The sequence below is a fragment of the Acinonyx jubatus genome, chromosome B4 (assembly GCF_027475565.1).
Source record: "Acinonyx jubatus isolate Ajub_Pintada_27869175 chromosome B4, VMU_Ajub_asm_v1.0, whole genome shotgun sequence".
Taxonomy (NCBI): domain Eukaryota; kingdom Metazoa; phylum Chordata; class Mammalia; order Carnivora; family Felidae; genus Acinonyx; species Acinonyx jubatus.
This window is the reverse complement of record NC_069387.1, coordinates 124,055,810-124,077,234: the sequence shown is the minus strand read 5'-3', so window position 1 is coordinate 124,077,234 and position 21,425 is coordinate 124,055,810. Positions and strand designations below refer to the sequence as shown.

General features: G+C 39.8%; 1 protein-coding gene across 11 annotated transcripts in view; it reads right to left on the bottom strand.

Annotated features, from left to right (window-relative positions):
* Window positions 1–403: 403 nt before the first annotated feature.
* Window positions 404–21,425, bottom strand: part of RIC8B (RIC8 guanine nucleotide exchange factor B) — a 102,468-nt gene continuing 81,446 nt past the window's right edge. For 2 of the 11 annotated variants that reach the window (XM_053226686.1, XM_027070930.2), the window contains 2 exons: window positions 16,106–16,225; window positions 404–1,820 (listed from right to left, as the gene is read on the bottom strand). In XM_053226686.1, coding sequence (XP_053082661.1) covers window positions 1,709–1,820; window positions 16,106–16,225 — 232 coding nt within the window. In that variant the 3' untranslated portion in view covers window positions 404–1,708. The other 9 variants (XM_053226689.1, XM_027070935.2, XR_008300458.1 and 6 more) reach the window with 8 other exon arrangements.

Below are 21,425 nucleotides of genomic sequence, written 5' to 3'. Positions count from 1 at the left end.
TTCGGTGGCTTTCGGTAGACCTGTCTTCCATCTGTCGGCCTCCTTTGCCACTTTTTATGGGCTTGAAAGCCAGAGAACTAAACCTGTTATAAATGTATGCAGATTTTAGTAAATAAAAAGATTCTTGAGGATCTCTCCTATGAGTAAATTGCAAGAAACTCTAGTGACCTCTTTTGGTAGCTCAAAGGCCTTTTAAAATTCCATCCTTGAACTGCTGTTTTGCCACAGAAGAGACTTCTGGCTAAATGACACCTTTCACTAATACTCCGTGTACTTTACCTATCCTTAAAAAGGCTCTTGTGGTAGGTGAGATAATGGATGTGAAAGCACTTCAGAGAAGCACAAATTCTGGGATATTGTTTACCCCAGGTAATCTATAAAGAAACACACAGAGATGGCTACATTGAATCAACCCCAATGTTTTATTTAATTTAAAGTTTTAAAAGGCAGTGGTTAAGCACATCATCTATGTATATATATGTATGTATGTGTGTGTTATCTACATACATACACATATAAAAGGAAACCGACCCCTTTAGGCTTTAGCCACTGACTGACTAGGCCCGCTGTCTACTGCAGGATCCATTTTCTACTTCCTCCTATGACCAATTCTAGAAGTAAAAATAAACAGCTTTAATCAGTTTAACAGTAACTACTTGTGTTTCTTTCTCGTTTTTTAAATAAATAAAGTTACCATTAAACTGATCACCTAGGGTAGAAAGGCTGAACACACACACAGGCACACACACAGTCCCCAATTTAAAACCTGTGACATATGAATGACCTGTATGTACAGATGGGTGCCGCTGACTCCCTCTACCCCCGGCAGAGGCCACACAAGAACCCCCAGGACTCGGGGAGTCCCCATCCACTCTGCTGGATCGGAGGATGTGTGTTCCTGGCACCCTGGGTCAGAGCTCAGAATGCACGCTCCCATGCAGTGATACAGACGGGGCAGGGGCGGGGGGGGGGGGGGTTCAGTTCTATGGGTCTAGTGTTAAGGTACATAAGGGAATAAATAGGCATTTGTAGCTGCCTCAGAACTAAACCATCATTTATAACCCTTTATGGGGAGAAATGTATTCTGAAGTTCTAGATAAGCGACATACAAACTTTCAGAATGTAATCAGTTTGCAAGTCTGGGGCTGTGTGTGTGCGTGTTTGTGTGTGCACTTCCACATCTTTATACAAAATTGAAGAGTGGGGCTAGGTTTATGGAGCAGCTGCTTGGCTTCCATGTGGTCAGTCCTGATCTAAGAAGTCGCTTGCCTCAGCCCTTGTTTATTAGCAGCTCGTTCTGCTTCTCACGTGCCGCTGTCTGCTGGAGAGATTCAGGAGGGCAGCTTTCGCCGGTGAGAGGAAGGACGCGACTCTATCTTCTAAGAACCTTGGCAAACAGAACGGCCAGATTCAACCAGGGCTGCTTTGCAGAACGAAGTCCTTTCAGTTCCATCCTGAGGAAATGGAATTACTCTTTCTCTGTGTTTTTAGCCCCTGCAACTCCATCTAACTGCAGCTCTGTACGAATGCCTCGGTATCGCAAAAACACAGGATCACCTCTTAAATATGCTGGATTCTCAATGAGTAAACCAGTTAATGTGTTTCTAGCCAAAGCAAGGGCATAAATGTTTTAGAGAAAAGACTCCCCTGGAGCTACAGAGAAAAGATGCTGATAAAAGCAATATTGAGAGTTGGGCAGGTGACGCTTTTAGTCTGTGTCAGAGCTGGTCTCTTCGATGACAGAGTACTGGTTGAGTGCTTCCTCCAAAGGCGTTATTGTCCCATCAGGTTTTAGTCCCATTGGTTTAAGCAACTCCTCTCTGGAAAAAGAGATAAAAGAGAGAAAAAAAAAAGTATTCACCAGCATCACACACACACCCCTCCCCCCCGCCCAAATCCACATCCTTTTAAAAAGAAAAGTCTTTAAAAACCAAAGTATTTTTCCTCAAGCTCTCTGTGTGTTTGTAACAGGAAAGATGAAAGGGGCATGGAAAGAAAAAGAGGGAGATCAAAGACTTCATTCACACAGGCCAAACCTACTAAGCCAATTAAAAGTATGAAAAGTCAAGGTCTAAATGGGCTCAGGACAAGGAGCAGGTCTCTTCTGTTTTTAATAATTAACTTTTTTTTTTTTTTTCCTTTTGTGGATTCGTTGTTTTAGTGAAGTTGAAGCTGCCAAAATTTCACGGGTCCCAGTGGGCCAGGCATACGATCAAGTGGCTGACTTGATATGTATGGATTTCATTCAGTGGAATAAATCGGTCAGATTTGATTCTGCCTCTCCAATCTACAGCAATACATAAGTACTTCTCAATCCAATCCAAGTCAGCTGGCCTTCCCCACCCTTCTCCCTTCTCCCTCCCTCTTATTTTCTTCTCTCTTTCCTCCTCCTCCTCCTTTTTTTTTTTTTTTTAAACACCATTGCTTTTGTTTGTGGCAGTTTAATTATGGGATTGACAGCCATTTTAATCTCTTCAAAGCTCCCCAACTGCCTCTTTTCAGCTAATCCAATTATATCTACTCCACGAGTTACAGCCTCATCTAAAGATGATTAATTATTGATTAAGTCAATCAAAAAGCATTAGGAAAGATTTATTTAATCTCTTCATAGGCTCTTATTTATTACATGGAGATTATGGCAAATGTACCTGTTGAGTTGCTAACTCTAGCCCTCCTCCTGCCCCCAAAATGTCAGACTTTACAAGTAGCCTTGAAGAGGCACATGAGCTGCTTCAAATTTATTTCTCAAGGAAATGGGCATCACCCCCTGAAAACATATATATAACCAAGAACCCACATGGCAGCAGCTTAATGTTGGTGGGATCTGGAGTAAAGGGAAACAGTAAAACCTGCTTTCCCTCTGCCTCCTTGCTGTTGGCCCTTAGGCCGGCACAGAGAAGGTTCCCGCCTGGGGAGGGTCAGCCACACAGCAGTGTGAAGGGTTGGAGGTGCAGTGACACTCCCGGAAGGGGGGTGGGGGGGCGGGAGAACAGCCCCGTGGTCCCTGGATAAGCCAACAGGAGCCTGAGCAAGCAGCTCTGGCTAGTACCACAGACTACTTCTGAGAGTCTGAAAATCCACTTGAGTAATGGGGATGGCTGCCTGGCTATGTTGAGGCTCCTGAGTTAAAAGGGAGGAAATGCAGTTCCTGGTTCAAGAAATGGGGTCAGAATCATAGAACTTAAAGTTGAAGGGGCCTCAGAGATCATTTAGTCCAACACCCTTGTTTGCTAAATGAGACTGAGTGACTTACCCAAGGTCACACACCTAGGGCCAAGTTGGACCTGGGACCTAGGGCTCCTGTGCTCTTTGCAGGGCTTCACATCTGGATTAACTGCTCTAACTGCATTACAGGAGCACACTGAGTTCAGCTGCTCAATGTCCGTTCAATACCTACATGCCAGGAGCTAGGTCATACACCAGGCAGGGCAAGGAAGACTGGGCACAACTGTCCTTGAGGAGTGGGTGAAACATGTATGAAAAATAACTTAGAACGTAATGGGGTAAATGTTGTCAGAGGATCACGAACAAAGAACTGGCAGCTCCTGAGATGAAGCGTAGACCACACTGCCCGGGAAAGGGAGGGACGGCAGTACAAATCAGGTACAGGTATCCAATGCTGGGCAAAGAAGTCACAGGGCCTTAGAGGCAAAGGAGACGGTGTACAGGGCTCGGTAGGGTCCCGTCTACTGGTGTGTTTTGTGTACTTTTTTGGATTGTGTCAATTTCTTCTCTATGTGCTCTCATGAAGCTGCAGAAGGGCCCAGTGTTTGGAAAGTGGTGAGGTTTGATGAAGAGGTGGCCGGAGGTAAGGCTGCAAGGGCAGTCTGGGGTCTAGTGGTTAAGTGTCTTCAATGCCAAGAGGCTCAGGTTTGTCTGTAAGGGATGTCACCTCTGTTTTATAGGGCAGTGTCTCTGGCAGCAGTGTGAAAGGCACACTGGACCAGGGGGAACCTGGCGGCAGAGAGACCAGTCATTAGGATGTCACTGTACAGTGTATGTGACAGGACACAGGACACTGGACTCGGGCTGTGACCCACTGGAAGGGCTGAAGGCTGGTGAAGAAAGACTAGGAAGTGGAGTATCCCTGTGGCTTCCAGCTCAGATGACCGAGAGGATGGGGATACAATCCACTGGAGCAAGAACACCACAGATGAAGTAGATTTTGGTGGGGAGATGCTGACCTCTTCTAGGACATGAAGAGCTTGAGGCCCTTGCGTGACAACCAGGTAGAAATGTTTACTGGAAAGCTAGAAAAACACCCTGTTTCCATGAAAACTTCTCTCTGGCACTAATATACACCACACACATATCTACATTTTTACAACATAGCTCCCTAGTTCTAAGTGATTGTGCTAAAGGATTTTGTGATATTGGACACTACTAATGACATAAAAGGACAAGGGGACAGCCTGCTGGGAATAAAACACTGAGAGATAAAGTTCAAAGGTCTAAAGGGGCTTGTGGAAGAGGGTACAGTAAGGGGTAGGGAGTGAAGGGCTGGGGTAGGCGGAAGCAGGACCCTGGATGGGCCTAGAGGAATTCTGGAGAGATCGCAATGGGACGCTGGGTGGATACACCCCCGCCCCCAAACCACTACCAACACGACTCCACTTCTGTGACAGCAGGATGATGCTGGGCTAGCTACCAGCTTGTCCAAACCTAGGAGGAATATTTTCATGTTTCATCCCTACTCCAATTTTACGATGGAAGTAATTAAGAACAATCCAAACGTCTCATGGCCAAATTATAGGAACTTGTCTGTGGGATAAAGGGCCTCATATTTTAATTCCCACTTATGAACTATTCTTCTCAAGCATTTATTTTTTGGGTCCTTTGTATCACCCCTCCAATAACATGAAAACTCCTCCGAGGGTTCCGTTTGATGCTTGGACTTCTAGACACCTCTGTTGGAGAGGTGTCTGTGATTAACTGGCCACACAGTCATGCATTTGTGCAAATGAATTAAGGCAGCAATGTGATATAGTGTGAAAAAACAAAAACATCTGGGGTCTGGAAGTCTGTTTGAAGGCCTGGCTCTTCCACTTACCAGTTGTGTGATCTTGGGTAAGTCTGAGTCTCAGTTTCCCCATCTGTGAAATGGGGATAATGATAATACTAGTTCTACCTCCTTGCCAGCAATGATGTAAGAAGTAACCGTAACAGAACTAGTAGGGGTAGCAATAACAAGGGTGTAGATCAAAGAGTTCTGTGAGCTGCAAAAAGATGTCCTACATATTACTTGTTATGATTGTGGTAGAGTGAAAGGTACATACAGGTTTTGACAGTGGACAGACCTACGTTCTAATCCTGAGTCCACCAGTCACTAGCAATAAGACCTTGAACTCTCTTCAATTTCCTTATCTGTAGAACTGGGATAGAAATACCAACCTCACTGAGTTGTTCTGAAGGCAAAAGGTCACTATATGTGTAAACTGTAGTGTAATGGCTTGGAATGTGGTTGGAACCGCAAGTTGATTTTCCTGTCTTTCTGTGCTTATTGGAGACTTCCCCAAGCTTGTTAGGGGGCTCTGGGAATAAGTGGGGGCTGAGTATGCAGAAGCAAATAAAAGACATGGTCCCTGTCCTCAAGAAGCTTTTAGTCAGTTCAGAAGATAAAACACACACACATTAAACAATATTAAAAGAATTACAGAACAGCAGATCAACAAGCTTGAGATGATTAACAGGCAGAGCCCTGCTTTCCCTAGCTTGGCAGTTCATCAATTCCCCCCCTATTGTAACTGAAATGTGTTTAAAGGAAATTTCTTGTCCTACCTGGGAGTGAAAGGAGAGAGGATCTCTCACAGATATGGGACTTTTTTTTCTGCTGGACTCCAGGCTTACTTATCAAACTCCCATCTCAACGTTTCTGATCTTCTTCTCTGTCCTACAACTAACAGCCCACAAATACCCAAATGAAATCTTTGATATAGAGACTCACTCCTAAAAGGTCTGATGAATGATCTGGTTATATACTAGACTGTTTCATTTTGTAAGATGTTATATCTAGATCAGCAAGATGTGGATGGAGAATGGGAAGCATTAATGAATGCCACAGAAATGTTGTTCCACCATCAACCGGGCTATGTATGTGTGGGAAGGACACAGAAGGAGATGGGGCCTGATCACAGGCTCCTCGCAGGAGATGGACTCAGGGCCAGACTGTGATGGCAGCGATGGACATAGATTGATGGGGATAAAGCCATCCTAGGAGCAGAAGAATTAGTCAAGCAAAGGCACAGAAGCAAGAGTTAGTTGTGTGCAGAGATTGGCAAGCAGGCTGGTTTGGCTGAGGTAAAGGAAAAAGAAAGCTCAAAACAGATATGGGATACAAAGGAGGATCTGAATGGAGACTGGAATCCTAGGCTGACAAGTCTGGATGATGGTACAAAGGTATTTTTGTCTTCGATTTCAAGGGCCCTACATCTAAGAATATTAAAAAAAAAATAATCCTCGTTACAAAGTTTGAAAGCTATGAAACGGTATTGCCCTGACATTTAAAAGGAAAATGTTCTATGCTCTAATTATTCAATTTTCATATCCCTATGTGTCTAGCACAGTGCCTTGCCAACAGCAGGTCCTCAGTAAGTGTTTATGCACTAAATTTAGTTGTAATTGATATTATCTTGCACTTTCACAGAAAGAAAAGGTATAGTGTCTTATGGGACTCCTAATAAAAGAACCATGATCAAGAGAAAAGCTAGATCTCTGCACAGAAGACTCATTTTCATCATCATTTACAGAGTTAGGAAAGGCATTAGAATTCTACAGGAAATTTTGCAAAATGCTTTCCAGGGATTTCTTGTTTTCTGCTAGACGGTGAGCAACTTGAGGGCAGGGTCCATGTCTTATCTAGCTGTGATTTGTAGTATCTAGTATAGGCTGGGGGCACACAGTAAGTGCTCAGTAAATGCTTATTAAAAGGATATAATGCATGGGTCATGTCATAAATGAAGAACAGTAGAGAACCATTTATTAAGAATCCTTCTCATTATTTTAACTATTTTTATTATTTTCTTGCATCAATGTCACTAGACATTCTGACCGTGAAAAGTCAGGCCCCCTTTGTGTCATACAGCCTGGAAACTGAACTACTGATTGGTGTAGACGCAGCTTCTTATATATGGGGCAGCGAGAGGTCTAGATTCTAGTCTCAGATATTCCTCTAACTTGCTGGGTGTCCTTGGGCAAGTCATTTCCTTCTCTGGGCTTGAGTCTCCCCATCTATAAAATGAAGGGGTTGGACAAGATGATCCCCAAGATTCTATTCTAAGAGTCTCAATATTAGGCTACTAAATAATCTTGATCTATTTAAAAAGCTGCAAGGTTTTTAAGACACTAAAACTCAATGCTGTTAAACCTTTGTTTCTAATCAAGATATTCTAAGCCTAAGAGTCAAACACGGCATCCTACCTATAATTGACCTACATCAAGAACAGAAATCCTTCCTGCGAAACCACTGGCAGATGATTAGAATGATTACAAAAGTAAATCACAGCAATGGCAAATGTTAACAAGTGAGGATCTAAATTCAGTCATGGCCCTCAATAAACAGGCCATGAAGAGTTACTGGCACTAAAAATGAAGGTCACATCTAAAAGGAATGGCTAGTGTCAGATATATGTACATTATGGTTAAACGGAGATACTGTATATTGAAATGTGCATCAGGATTAAGATATTCACATAGCAACAACTCCTTCATACTTACCTTCAATGCTATACACAGGCCTTAACATAAGTTAAGACTGCCCTCGTTATCATCAAAAAGTACAGTGATGTCTACTGGATAAAGAGCCCATTCTAGGCACTGTGACAGTATCATGGCGGGCTTCTCATCTGATCAGGCATCTGGCCAGGGAAGAGATAAGCCTCCAAGAATGTTCAACTGGAACGAAACATCATTTAGAAATTTGATCTTACTAAACGATAAGGAACCATAATCTATAAGGGCTTGGCCAGGCACAAGGACATAGATAAAGCAGGTCCAAGAAAGGAAACCCTACTTTGCCCCAGCCTAACCCTTGGAACTGCTAATGGAAACCAAAAAATACTTTCTTAAAGATTTAGGGGTGGGAGATTATGGGATTTATACCATATTTAAAAATTTCTGGTCTGTTTTTTTTTTTTTTCCCCCAGATATATTTTAACATTTTCCTGAGCCACCATTTCCCTGTAAGGATGGTCCTCTGGGATGCCTGGGTTTCTGTAACTTCTCAGAACCTTAGACAAGGTTCTACTTTTTAGGGCTTCTGGTTCCTATGTAAGACTTTCCCCCAGAAATGACAGTGCAAAATTGGGGCTCAGACACTAACATACCCAATCGCACATTATAGAATAGGCCAGATGTATATGTGTATAAAACACCTTACTTGACCTGGAAGCAAGAGAATACTCTTGCCCACAGCACATGTTTTTGTGCAATACAAACAAAGCATTCAATTCAAGTGTACTTGTTGAAAAACAGGACATAATTAAGCAGTTGGTAAAATGCATTCTTGTTTCCCACTTGCAGATCTCCCAAGAGTCCCTTCGAATTTACCTATACGAGTTTCAGCTTCCCGCTTGCCACTTAGCTTGATAACGACTCAAAAATCATTCCCTTGTTTTCAAGGGCTCTTCTTTCTTGTCTGCTCTGTGTACTACAGGGCAGTATTGACACATGGAATTAATGACAGGGTCTGTAATGAAACAACAGTCATGCAAACACCAGTCTGCTCTTTTGATAAAACAGCATGTTAGAGACCTATTCACCTCCCTCTAATTGAGTACTGCATAATAGTTCCGATCCTTTTATGTCATATATTTTGTTCTATGATTAGAAAAGAAGAAAAGGGGGAAACCTGTGAGGCACTGCTTCCTTCAATCGCCCTCTGATTAATTCCCTGTTTCTAATGAGGGTGGCTGCTATTTAGGCAGGTTCTGTTACATACTCGTTTTGTTGACTTCTGTACAATGTATAACAAAACCCAAGACGGGATAATTGGGAACCATTTCTTTGGCACAGGGATTCCTGCTCTTAATGTAAGGTTTGCTTGGAAAAAAAGAACCCTGACTTTTTAAATTAGCCATTTCATATTTAATTCCTTTTCACATTTGAAAGGGTGAGAAACTGGTAAATACATAAAACATTTTTAATGAACACAGAGCTTTTCAAGAGATGCCTGCTAGTGTGGAGCCTGTGCTAGCTGGGAGAAAGCAGCTCTGTGATCTGTGCTCTAATCCCAAGTCTGAGAGTGCATCTTATTTCAAGATTTCAGCATCACTGCAATGGTCCATACTCCACCAAAGTTCAACGGACTGCCTAGTAACTTGTTGATATGCTTACAAGTGTTTATAACCCCTTTTTCTCATAGGAATAATATTATAACCTTGGCCATTGCTTAACATGTTCAGTTACATACTGGGAAAAAGTGTCCTTTGGGCTTGGACCCTGATCCTTCATCTTTCATGGTCTTTCATCTAATGACTTCCTAGTCCTGACTGGGTACACTGATTTTTCACTAAGCCACTACCCCAGGATTTTTGGAGGGGTATGGTGGCTTTTCCACAGCAAATTCAAAGTCTTCAGGCTGTATCTTTTAAAACAATTCTGGGATCTTCCCTGAGACCTCACCATTGTGCTTTGGGACTGGGTACAATTAGGAAGGTGAATATGTAGCATAAAAAATATCATTTCCATGACAAATGGACACAGCATATCATCTATTTTGGATTTCTTTCTGTTTGTAAAGGTAATTGGGAGTTGCCTAAACAGTCCCATTGGGAAGCCTTTCAAAAGTTAGATTTTCTTAATGTGGTTGCATTAAATATAAGAATTTGTTAGAATACCTATAATCATTCTCTTTTTAAAATAAAAAACTATTAACAAAGAGTCATAGCAGTTTCACTGGTTTCCTTCTTATAAAGGTGTGTGTGTGTGTGTGTGTGTGTTTGATATAAACTATTTACTTTAGCACCTCACTTGATCTTCGAGAAGATCTCAACTACAGAATGAAAGAGCAGGAATGTGGGTCTTCCAAATCTTAATTCTCAGGTAAATATGCTTACAATCTTTGCACTTTGCATTTTTTTAAAATTTAGGACATCTTATTTAAAATCAGATGGACACATTTTTGAGAGCTGTTGGTCATTTTGCAAAATGACATAAGATCTGGAGTATTAAGACTGAGAATCGAGTCCTGGCTATGTCATCAACCAGATGCCTGATCTTGGGTCAGTCTCCTAATCATTGGTTCTGTTTGTTCTTCAGTCAAACACTACTTGCCCTAATAATTCACAGGGATGCTTTAATGATCAGTGGAGATAATATAAATGGAAACACTCTTTAAACTTTAAAGCACTATATAAATATTAGTCTTTTACTATTCTCATTTCTGTTAGAAAATCACATGCAAAGCTTCTAAAAATTTGTTACCTACCTCACATTAAACAGCATGGTTAAAAAAATATGGAGAAAGAAGTTAGGGACAGTGCTAAAGAATCAAATTCAGTTTTATCTTTAAGTGAAGGCATTCTTATTTCTTGGTAATTTCTCCACAGGAGTTTTCTGTCCTGTTGTCCAAATTAGTAAAATAAATAAGAGGTCAGCGTGCCCACTGACACTGTTGAATATAGCAGCAGAAATTGAAATTCTTACATGCTGTCCCCAATCAGAAAGACTTAAAAGTTGAAGGAGGGTAGCTAACAGCATAAACAGCCAGGGGACGTTATTCTTATTTGAGGTTTCTCTATTAGAAGCCATTTCAGCTAGTGCTTAAACTAAGAGCTCAAAGTAGTCATTCCTTCTACAGAGCTTAAAGGACAGTGACTACCAACAGGCAATACAAAGGGAGCATGACACCCTACTCAGAGGTGTCTAGCCAGTGAAGGCCCTCTATAACCTAAAGATACACAATACTAACTTTCTCAAATTAATCCTCCCTTGCCACTTTAAGGGCATATTAACTTAACTGGATCCAAGTTCCCTTAATTGAACTTCCAGGCAACCTTACAGTGTATTTTAATGATATCAGAATAGTGTTGCCATATGTAAATATAACATAAGCCATATATGGAATCTTAAAATATTCTAGTAACCACACTGAAAAAGATAAGTAAAACTGACTTTGACTTTAATATATTTTGTTAACCCAGTATATAAAAAATATTTCAACATAAAATCCATATTAAACAATTGAGATATTTTACATTTCTCTTTTTATACTGAGTTTTTGAAAGTCTGAGTATTTAACCCTTATAGGACATCCCAATTCAGATTAACCACACTTCAAGCTCTCAGTAGTATATGGCTGGTGGTTACCGTATTGGACAGCACAGATCTAAAAGATTTTCCGATATAAACAATTACAATCTTTACACTTTTGAACCTACAGTAGATCTCAAAACACTTTAAAAACTGCAACATGTTTCTGAACCATACCTGAAAAGCATGTCCTTGACTAACTTATCATAAAGGTGGATGTGATCACAGGTTTTTTTTTTTTATTTGAGTAGAGTAACTTATTCATAAGGAATAAAGTTATGTATTGCTTTTCAGTCATTGATTGCTCGTCCCAGCTTTAGTAAGTCTAAACAGAATCCCATATTTGGAACCTGCATTAATTAAGAAAGCCATGTCCCAAATACTACACAATGGCTGTAAAAAAAATATATATGATATGGAATAGATAAGAAATGGGAAAATTATTTAAATGTAAATTTTAGATTTGGATAAAATATATAAGCAAAAAAGCAATCAATGTACACTGTTAAATGTTGTTAAATGTGACTGGGTAAGGGTGGGGTAGAAGACTAATCAGTGCCTGATTCCAATTAAGGAACTAAAGGGGATTAGAAAATCAAAACGAAACTGAAACTTGAAATATTATTTCCTTTGGTTCGTTGACGCTTAAGCCAATCAATCCTCTCCCTTCTTCTGGAGGAGGCGTCATTATTACACACGAGCTGTGTGCTGTAGCTAAGGTGGACGCAATTGTATTAGCCACACTGGACTTGCGTATACACACACAGTCCCCATTCTAATCCCCCACTTAAGTTGTGGGGGCTTATTTTTTTTTCCAATTCAAAGAAGGAAAGAGCAGGTGGAGAGGAAGGCAAATTTCATTCCCTTTTTCAGCTCTGCTCTCACATTATAGAAAGCTTCATTTGACATTTTTAATCTCCTGCCTCAGGCCTTAATGCTTATGTTTGTTTGCTACATATTACACAATGATTATTTTAGAGAAATTATGTACCCCAAGATTCAAATTAGTCATTACATCTGGCCAAGAAATGGAACTGACAAAGGTAAAGTTTAAAGTCTTAAACCACATAGGGTATTTTATAGAGCCAAAAGCTGCCCAATAGATTTGGGGATCAGCTGTGTTCATTATTTCCTCATCACACACTAGGGAAACCACAGGGTACAAGGCACTGTACTAGCTAGACATGATGGGATTTACAGGGTTCAGATTATTTTCAAACTCTTAAGACCTCCAGGTCTACTGCAATCCCCTTACCTACATCTGTCACAAATACAATCCTAACACACACACACACACACACACACACACACAAAATCACTAGGAATATTACTAAGTCAGCTGGTATTCAACGGGAAGAAAATGTTGGAACACGAATCTCTCCAGTGTCCTTGGAAATGTAGCTGTGATAAAGCTGCCAAGGTGGTGAGCTCCTTGTGGCAGTCACTATGTCCAGCATGGAGGCAAAATGGAAATGTGGCTTTAATTTTTGAATCGGTGGTTTTACAGTTTTGGTAGTAGATGACATCTACACCCTACACCAGGCTCAGTAACAGTACTTGGCATGACCAACCTTAATCATCACTTTGGTAAGTGCTTTGGCACGGGCCACTGTTGCTAACCACCATCCTGGTGCGGGTCCTTCACATCTGCTCTCCTATGGACGGAAAAAAGGAAGTGTCTAGTGTCCATTCCTTGGCCACGTCACCTCCAACCCTATCCTTTACTCACATGCCTTTTACTTCAGGCCCAGGAGAAAATGATTCATTTTGGAGAAGGAAAGTTAATTAGACAAAGCTACAGTACACTCTTAGCACAATGAAGACTTGGTGGGATGCAGAACATCCTCAGAGTGACGGTTGAGGGAACTGACCAGCAGCGCAATGCTGAAGAGGATGATTAGGAAGTGTTCGGGCAAACACCAACTCTAACAGACAGACACAGTAGCACAGTGGACAGAGCAAAGGTCTTGAGTTCTGGAAAACGAAGTTCCTAATCTCACTTTGTTATGAAGCTACAAAGAGAAGGTATGTGAAAGTGTTTTGTAAACTGTTAAAGGAAATGTATCATCCTGTCATTAGCTTAGATATATTCAGGGGTAATTTCTCTGACCCTCACTTCCTCCCCAGTTATAAATCTGATAATAGATTTCTGATAATTAAATAATGATAAAACACCCTGAGTCTTTTGGAAGAAAGATGTAGTATGTGAATACCAAAGGTTTATCTTATTGACAAGAGTAAATGTCCCTCTACCTGGAATGAATGGTCATTTCTCCACTTATCTATTAAGTAAATACCTTTTAAACCTCAAGAATCAGCAAAAATGCTATATCTTCCCTGTGAAACAGTCCCTGATTCATCCAAACAGAATGAACTGCTCCTTTTCCTGGGTATTTACAGTTCAATATAGACCTTATTTTATCATTATTTCCATCTACCTTGTATTTTAGAATATCATAGCCATTTCCTTCACTAGAATGTGCGTTTTCCAGAGTCTGTCATGTTCTCTGAATCTCCCTCATATTCCTAGCACAGTGCCTTGCACAGAGTAGCTGCTTAATAAATGTTCCCTGAATTGTACTGAACTTAGTCTACTTTGGCTTTATGCCATCTCTTCTACCTCAAAAAAACCAAAACCCCAAAATCAACAGTGAAAAGAGAGCAGAAACTTAAGACAAACATGTAAGATGCATAAAGAATGGCTTCATTCTTTGCATTCCTGCTTTGGAATGCCCACTGCTGATCTCCATACAATTTTCTCACTGATCATTAGTAAGAGCAAATGTTAGGAAGCACACACACAAAGGCAGACAATGTAAAAAACCCACCACACGTCATGCAAAAAGTCTGTGGTTTAGAACTGTTTTTAAAGTTGCCTTTAACTTCAATTTTAATGGCAGAATCGGTACCATCAAAACCAACACAAGACATATTTGCTTTGCTTTATACATGCAAAAAGGAGTATCACCTTCAGATTGAGTTGGGTATCTGCTGGGTGATTCTGGGTGAGTATGCATCTTCTTTGAGGCATAGTTTAAATCAAGTGGAAGAAGCTTGGCAATTTCAGACTTGACATAGCTTCAGGCTATTTATTTGTTGGCAGCTTCTAGAAATGTGGATTCCCCTGGGATTAAAAGGAGAAGGACCTAGCACCGTTTTCTGTCCCTTGCATAGGGATGCCTTATGGAATGGTCTTATCTCTTTCAGTAAGTCAAATACCTGGAATATACTGGAGTATTTTAGGCAGTCCTTTCCCCATCTCCCACTTTCCTAGCTTGGAGTTTACTCATCTAGGGTATATAGGCCAGTTGAACAGCATCTGTGTTACATTTTAAGAATTCATATTCAGCAAAATTTATGAAATTTGTTTATTGCTCTAACACACGGATATGCTCCACATAGGTCCTTATTAACATTTTCCTCTCCAGCTTCTACTAGATGGACTCTGTTAGTTCTCATCCTAACTTCTGTACTTAAACCACAGTTTCATTAGCTACGTTCGATCCTTTTGGAAGTAGCCAAGCACAAATCTTATGTTTCTGATTTCATTCACACCTTGTTATTCTGTTTCCTATAGGTTTGCCTATAAGTGTCTTCTCTTTGCTTATAATTCTTTCAGTAAAGGAACATGTCAATTCTATATAAAGGTATGGAGAATGTCATTTGCAAACAAAGGTCACTTGAAGATTGTGTGCATAGTTAGTTAGCTGTAGATTCTCCCTCTTTAGGAAAGGATGAAAACTTAAAAGGACTATCTGGAAGTCACTAAGTTCTAGTCCTATTAGCTTTGCAGATGATGAAGCTATTTTTATATAGCTTCTACCACATCACCAGCATCATTTGCAAAAGCTCAGACTCTGCAGTGTCTACCCATACTTGTCACACTCCTTAAGTCTGAAGTCCGTCAGCCTCCTGCTATGCTTTTAGCCTCTACTTGTTTCTCTGTTACACCTTTTCCTATAGTGGCTGGCTTTCTGGCTTTCCCATTCCAGTTGCTACTTCTCCTGACTGAGGGATACTAGCCTTTACATAGTTGCTGTGAAAACGAAAATGATCAGAAGAAATACACCTTTAAGTGGTAGCTGCCACCAACACACAGAAGCACTCATTCAAGATGGCTTAAAGGAGACAGTGACTCAATGTATGACTAGAAAATAGAGCAATTCAGGCAAGTGTGAAAGGAATTAATATTTTCTAATAACTCCTCCAAGATGACTCGTTGCTGATTACTACATATTTGACTTAATTATTTTCAAAACTGGCTATTTTTGGAAGGGAAGGTGGTATGAAGCAAGAAGGGAAGGGGAGATTGTCTTTAGAACCCCTAATTAATACAAGCACTTGCTTTCAGAAAACCCTTAATTTGAGCTATTCCTTTTCACTTTTTCCTGTTGGGTGCATGGCAGTTTAGAATTCTTGGTTTCAGGAGCAACCCAAAAAGACAGAAATTGCCAGCTTGCACATCAAAAATGGAAAAAAAAAAAAAAAAAAAAAAGCATAATGATTTGGAACAAGAACCAAAACAGACTAAAACAAAAATACAAGAAGCAGCAAAATCATTGAACCTAACTCACAGCATCTTTTTGAAGACAGGGAGGTTAGTTGGTTAAATACCACAGTGATCTAGTAGTTCCTACCCTAGCTTTGAGAGTTTAAATGTTTAGAATGCACATCCAGAAGCGGCACACGTAGAAAAACCATGGTAGCCGAGAGAGGTCTGAACTACTGCTGCCCGGGCCACCCTGTTCCAATTCACATGGATTTCCAGAGTTGCTGTTCCATGGTAACTCTCAGTAAGAGAGACAAAGAAATAGAACATTTTTAGAAACCAAGCAGAAAATGGATGGGAATACAATACCTGGAGAGTTTATCAAGCATGTTGACAAGTTTCATGGCTTCATATTCTTTTTGTTCTTCTGTCATTTCATCTATGGGGTTTGGCATTGGTTCCTCTAAATGACCAGTGATAAGATTAATGCTACAAAAAGAAAAAGAAGTTATGCTGTATGTTTTAAAATTATGCTCTTTCTATACTCTCTGGTCCAAGTTGTAAGTTATAATAAGAAAGAGTATAATAGCCAAAAATGGGCAATAATAGCAATTTTATAGTATGGAACTGCTATAGGAATTTTAAAAAAATTACTTTTTCTACTAATTTGCTTTGGGAAATGGGTGAGAGTTTTACTCTTTTAAAAAAACAATAGCTAACTTGCCAACTTTGTTTTTTTTAACGACTGGCTGCTTTTTAAAAATATGAAATTTGATTGGTGCCGTTAGGATAAATATCCTTGGATGCATAGTTTATTAATTTAAAGAAAAAATGATTTCTGAGTAGGAGAATCCATTTTGTGATACAGCATAAAACAAATATATGTCAAAAAAACTGGAAAAATGATGACAGAGAGGCTGAAATCTGAAAATGAAAGCATGCCGATTTATAATCTCAGGAAATTAGTCCATTAGTGAGACCACAGAAGGCAATGAGTGTTTAAATAATAAAAGATAAAGCAGAAGAACAATTGAAATTAGATTTGATCTGACCTGGATTAAAAAAAGAAATCTAGCCTACCAAGAGACAGGTATACCATCTGGCTTTCTGGAAATAATTTAATAAAGTACTTAAAATGAATATGTTCCATAAAGTTTGTACAAAGTTGTAATACCACACAAGCTATCCTCTTAACTGAAAGCCACACTTTTTTTTTTTTTTTGAGATGAAAGAAAATTCTTTCAATGGCTGCTAAATATCTATAACCTAAACATGTTTCTGGAAAAGCAGACAAGAGGTTATGGCATTTTGTTTGAGCCAAGTATACAGACAGTTTGCAGGGATATTTCATTTGATCTTTAAAAACACAGCAAACTGTTAATTGTTTTCTAGGGTCTATAAACACAAATACTTTCAGTGGCCAGGCCTTCAGGATAAGCAAATGAGTGAACTGGTCAAGTATAAATAATGTGGAGTGTTGAGGACTGGGGTAAACTTGAGAACAGTGCCTGTCTAAAGGTGGCAGGAGGTAGAATCCTATGGGCCAAAACGAAGACTGTGATCAATTGGGTCCTCTGGGGGCTAGCTTGCAAGCTGTGCTTTAGACTTTGACTTGGGCAGTTTAACTTTCTTTACCAATCAGGGATTTCTCATTTGGAGAAATTCATTACTATTCATTACTACTACTACTATTCATTACTAAAAGATCTCCTTCTCTTTTTCTACATTCCTTGGAGGCTACATGATATTCAGATTCTTGTGGAAGGACTCAGTGCTCAGCATTCTCAACAAACATATCTAAAACCTCTGTTTTGTCATTCTTGCATAAGACCGAAGGCTGTAGCCATGATTAAAAAACTTTTTTTCATTCAAAGCGGTGGACGGACCACCAACCTCCCCCTGCCTTTTTTTAAACAAATGAAATCTACACAGAAAGCCCACATATAAAACAGACAAAGTGGAACCTCTCTGGCAGAAGAGGGGATGGGTGACCAAGCAGAGTGGAGGCCTAAAGCCCCTTCTGTTGGTCTGTACTTACTTGCTTCCTCTTAAGGTAGCCCCTGAGGCACTTTTAGGAACTCTTAAGGAAACAGTCTGAAAACTCATAGGCTTGTCAGTGATTCTTAGCTTTGGCTGCACATTAGAATCACTTGGTAAACTTTAAAGAAAAGGCTTAGGCCTCACCTGAGACCAAGTAAATCTATATATTTTATTTTCCTGGTGGTTCTGATACACAATGAGGTTAAAGAACCACAGGGCTAGAGCGCCTACTTCAGACACTCATTGTGTGCTAGTATTCCCTCCCCCCCTTTTTTTTATTCCCCCAGGTGCTATAATAGGAGAGAAAAAGGCCTCTAGTTAGTGGCCATTAACAAAAACATTGAATGCGGTCAACATAGTTCCCAAAAGTCAAGAACAAGGGGAGCCCAGACAAGGCTTCTAAGAACTATAGCATTTTAAAGATGAATCCAGATGCATACTAAAAATGTAATTCTACCATCCATCAATTATTTCCCTGGGCATATAGCAACAGCACATGTTTTCACAGTTCCTTTTCTGCCACCTGCTAAATTAGAAAAACAACTAGTCTTACAAATAAATTAGTAAAGGTACTTATTAGAGGTGTATACCACTTCCCAAGCAGACAAAGGAAATCAGGCCTTAGAAAAAAGTACAAGGAAAGGTAGATGTACTAACTATGTAGAATATGTTCGATTTGTCTCTTGAAAGAAGGCTCTTCTCAAGTTCAATGGAGGGGTGATTTAAGAAATGACATCCACAGACTGTTTTGGAATATAATGACATTAGGACAAGCCATCACGTGCCTCAGGGGAAAATGTGTCAAGAGGATACACTGGTAAGCTCTGTGGTATCCACACTATAAGGCCAGAACATGAATTCCTGAATCAGTGTACATTTGATTCTTTTCTTGCTTCTTTTAAGGTTTTAGTACAAGTGATGTCCGCTTTTAATAAGCTGACCTCAAGCCCTTTGCTGCTAAAATGATTTAATAGCTTGCTCTGAAATTAGCTACTAACGTCACAAAATCTTTGCTCACTGAGTATAAAAGCAGTAGCCAGAGATTCACTTACAGAGTAAGGATTTATCATCTTTTACTCATGTAATACCCCACCCCCAATATGTAGAAGAATGTACCCGGTGCCACAGCAAACACAAGTTGGGGCACTGAACTGTGCCACTGTTTTATGGGAAAAATGCCAATGTGCTGGGGACACTGCCGCCCCTCCTGCTCCCCACATCAAACCAGCCTCCTGTGGTTTCCTTACCAAGAGAGGAAAACAGTCACCATAACAACAATGATGTGAGATTTCATAAAATGGATTATTTTCAGTTGAACAATCACTACAACCTCAAACAGTATAGTGTAAGACTTAACTTTCTAGGTTTTAGGATCTTAACACTGAAATTCTGAGGGTAGTTTTCTCTTGTTCTAAGACTGAATCTTAAGATGCTTTAAGTATACTAATTGTGGTAGATATTGTATTGGGTAATTTTATGGTACGATGTTGTCCCACCTTGCCTTCGTTCCCCTTCCGCATCTTCCCAGCCCTCCAATTCTATGATTGTATATGTCTTTCAGTTAGGTGACAAGAATTATTTAAATACCTATATAAAGCATCATCGAGCATTTCGTATTATATAAGGCTACTATCTATGAACTGACTGCAGTTATGGGCCTGGAGATGAAGGGATTAAGACATAAAAAGGTATGAGCAAATGAATATATACATAAAAGCTGAAATATATTTCAAAACTTTTGCTTTTCGAGTTATTGCTACATTTGGTCAACATCAACAGTACTAGGTCACTTTACAAAAAAGAGCCATTAAAATTTCCATGAGCTATATGAAAATTAACTTCAATCTCCTAAGAAGTGTAGATTAAATTTCACTCAAAGCATTCTGGTTAAAGAAGGGGCTATAAAGGCAAATTCCTACAGGGGCTAGGCAGGTAAGGTAAATGACAAGGATATATTGTTAAACCAGAGGAGCTCATGCCTGGTATGGTGGGCACCACAGACCCTCCACTCCATCAGCCAGTTGCCACGTGAAAATGCAGGCTTAATGTTATTAGAACTTATTAAAAAAAAGTTCAAAATCCAAATTTCCATCTGAAATATCTGAATTCTAAATGTCGGCAACAAAATATTATGTAAAACAGAAAATGAAAACACAAAACTAAACCAATGAATGCAACATCAGGTAAGCCAAGCAGAACTTACTTGTGGGCTGAATCTAGTCTATGAGTGGACAATTTGCAACCTCCAGGAAAGGGATCAGGGTTAATAGGAAAAGGCTTTTGTGAGCTCAGAGCAGGAAAGAAGAGGTTAAGTGCAAATAAGGCTAGAAATATCTTTCCATGAAAAACTCCCCAGAGTACGTGCCCCCGCAAAACAATAAAGAGTCTTCTGTATAGTCTCAATATATGGTGACAATTACAATGGGACTTAAAGCAACAAAACAAAATCTTGACAAAGAATAAAAGTCTCTTGTCTCATTCTGAAGAAATTACACAGCTGCTGCCACAGCTACTGCTGAGAGAAATATAGTCAAGAAGGAAACACCCCTGAGTTGCTTAGTACAATGATTTTAAGCTTCTGGGTGTGAGTATGAACTAGTGTAGGGTATTAAGAGTATAAGGAGTTATCCTAGAGTTCTGCCCACTTTGGTCACCCCCTCCTTTTGCCCTCCATCTAGCAGCCCTTTAAAGATACCTCTTTGGACCCCTAGGCTCCTATATAATACCCATCTTGAAGGCCACTGGTCTAAAATGAGCCAAATGTCATCAGGTACACATCTTTCAACTGATGTCTGGAATGATGTACAAACCACATTAGTCACTTATACCACCTGTATGGTCAAGGGGCCTCCATGCTCTGAGGCATAAAAGAAACAGGTAGGTATATAAGTTAGAATTTGGAAATTTTTCTTTGATTCAGGACCAAAGTTTATCTGAAAACTTTTAACAAACATGGCTAGACTTACAACACAGTGTGTGTGGCATGTAACTTGATTCTTTGACTATATTTCTGCTAATTGCAGAAAGCCATTTCCAGTCCATTAAATACACTTATTTTGACACAAAAAAGACTGTTGTGAAATTAACTGTCTCCTATAGCCTAAATGTAAGCTCCACACAATTATTGGTTTCAGATTCCACTAAAGGATTACAGGTTACCTTGGTGCATCAATCAGAATCCACTTACATTTTTGACAACGGGACTAGGGCCAAGTGGATAAAGGGTAATTTCTCTGCTTCTGCCCAAACTAGCAACTGTTGTGAATAAATGCATCATAAGAAAAGCATACTGTGATCTTGGTGAAGGGTAATCAGATGGTAGCAGGGAAAGCAATCCTTTCAGGTGCTGACTTCATAAGCCTGACTAGATTGGTAAAAAGTTTTCATGATTTTTGGGGAAAAAGTTCTTTCAGTTCTGTAGATCACTCCCCAGAGCACAAGGAGTTGTCTTGCTTGCAAAGTATTTTGTTCACCACCACTTCCACAAGGACCATTTGAATAAATATTTTAAATTAACTAACAAACATCCCACTACAGTGTTTTATCTGAAAGAGGGAAGATGTAAGAAAAAAACAGATGCAAATCTATCTGAAGGGGAAAGATGTAATGCTTGCTAGAAATATATACTTGTAATGACCAATGTTTAAGA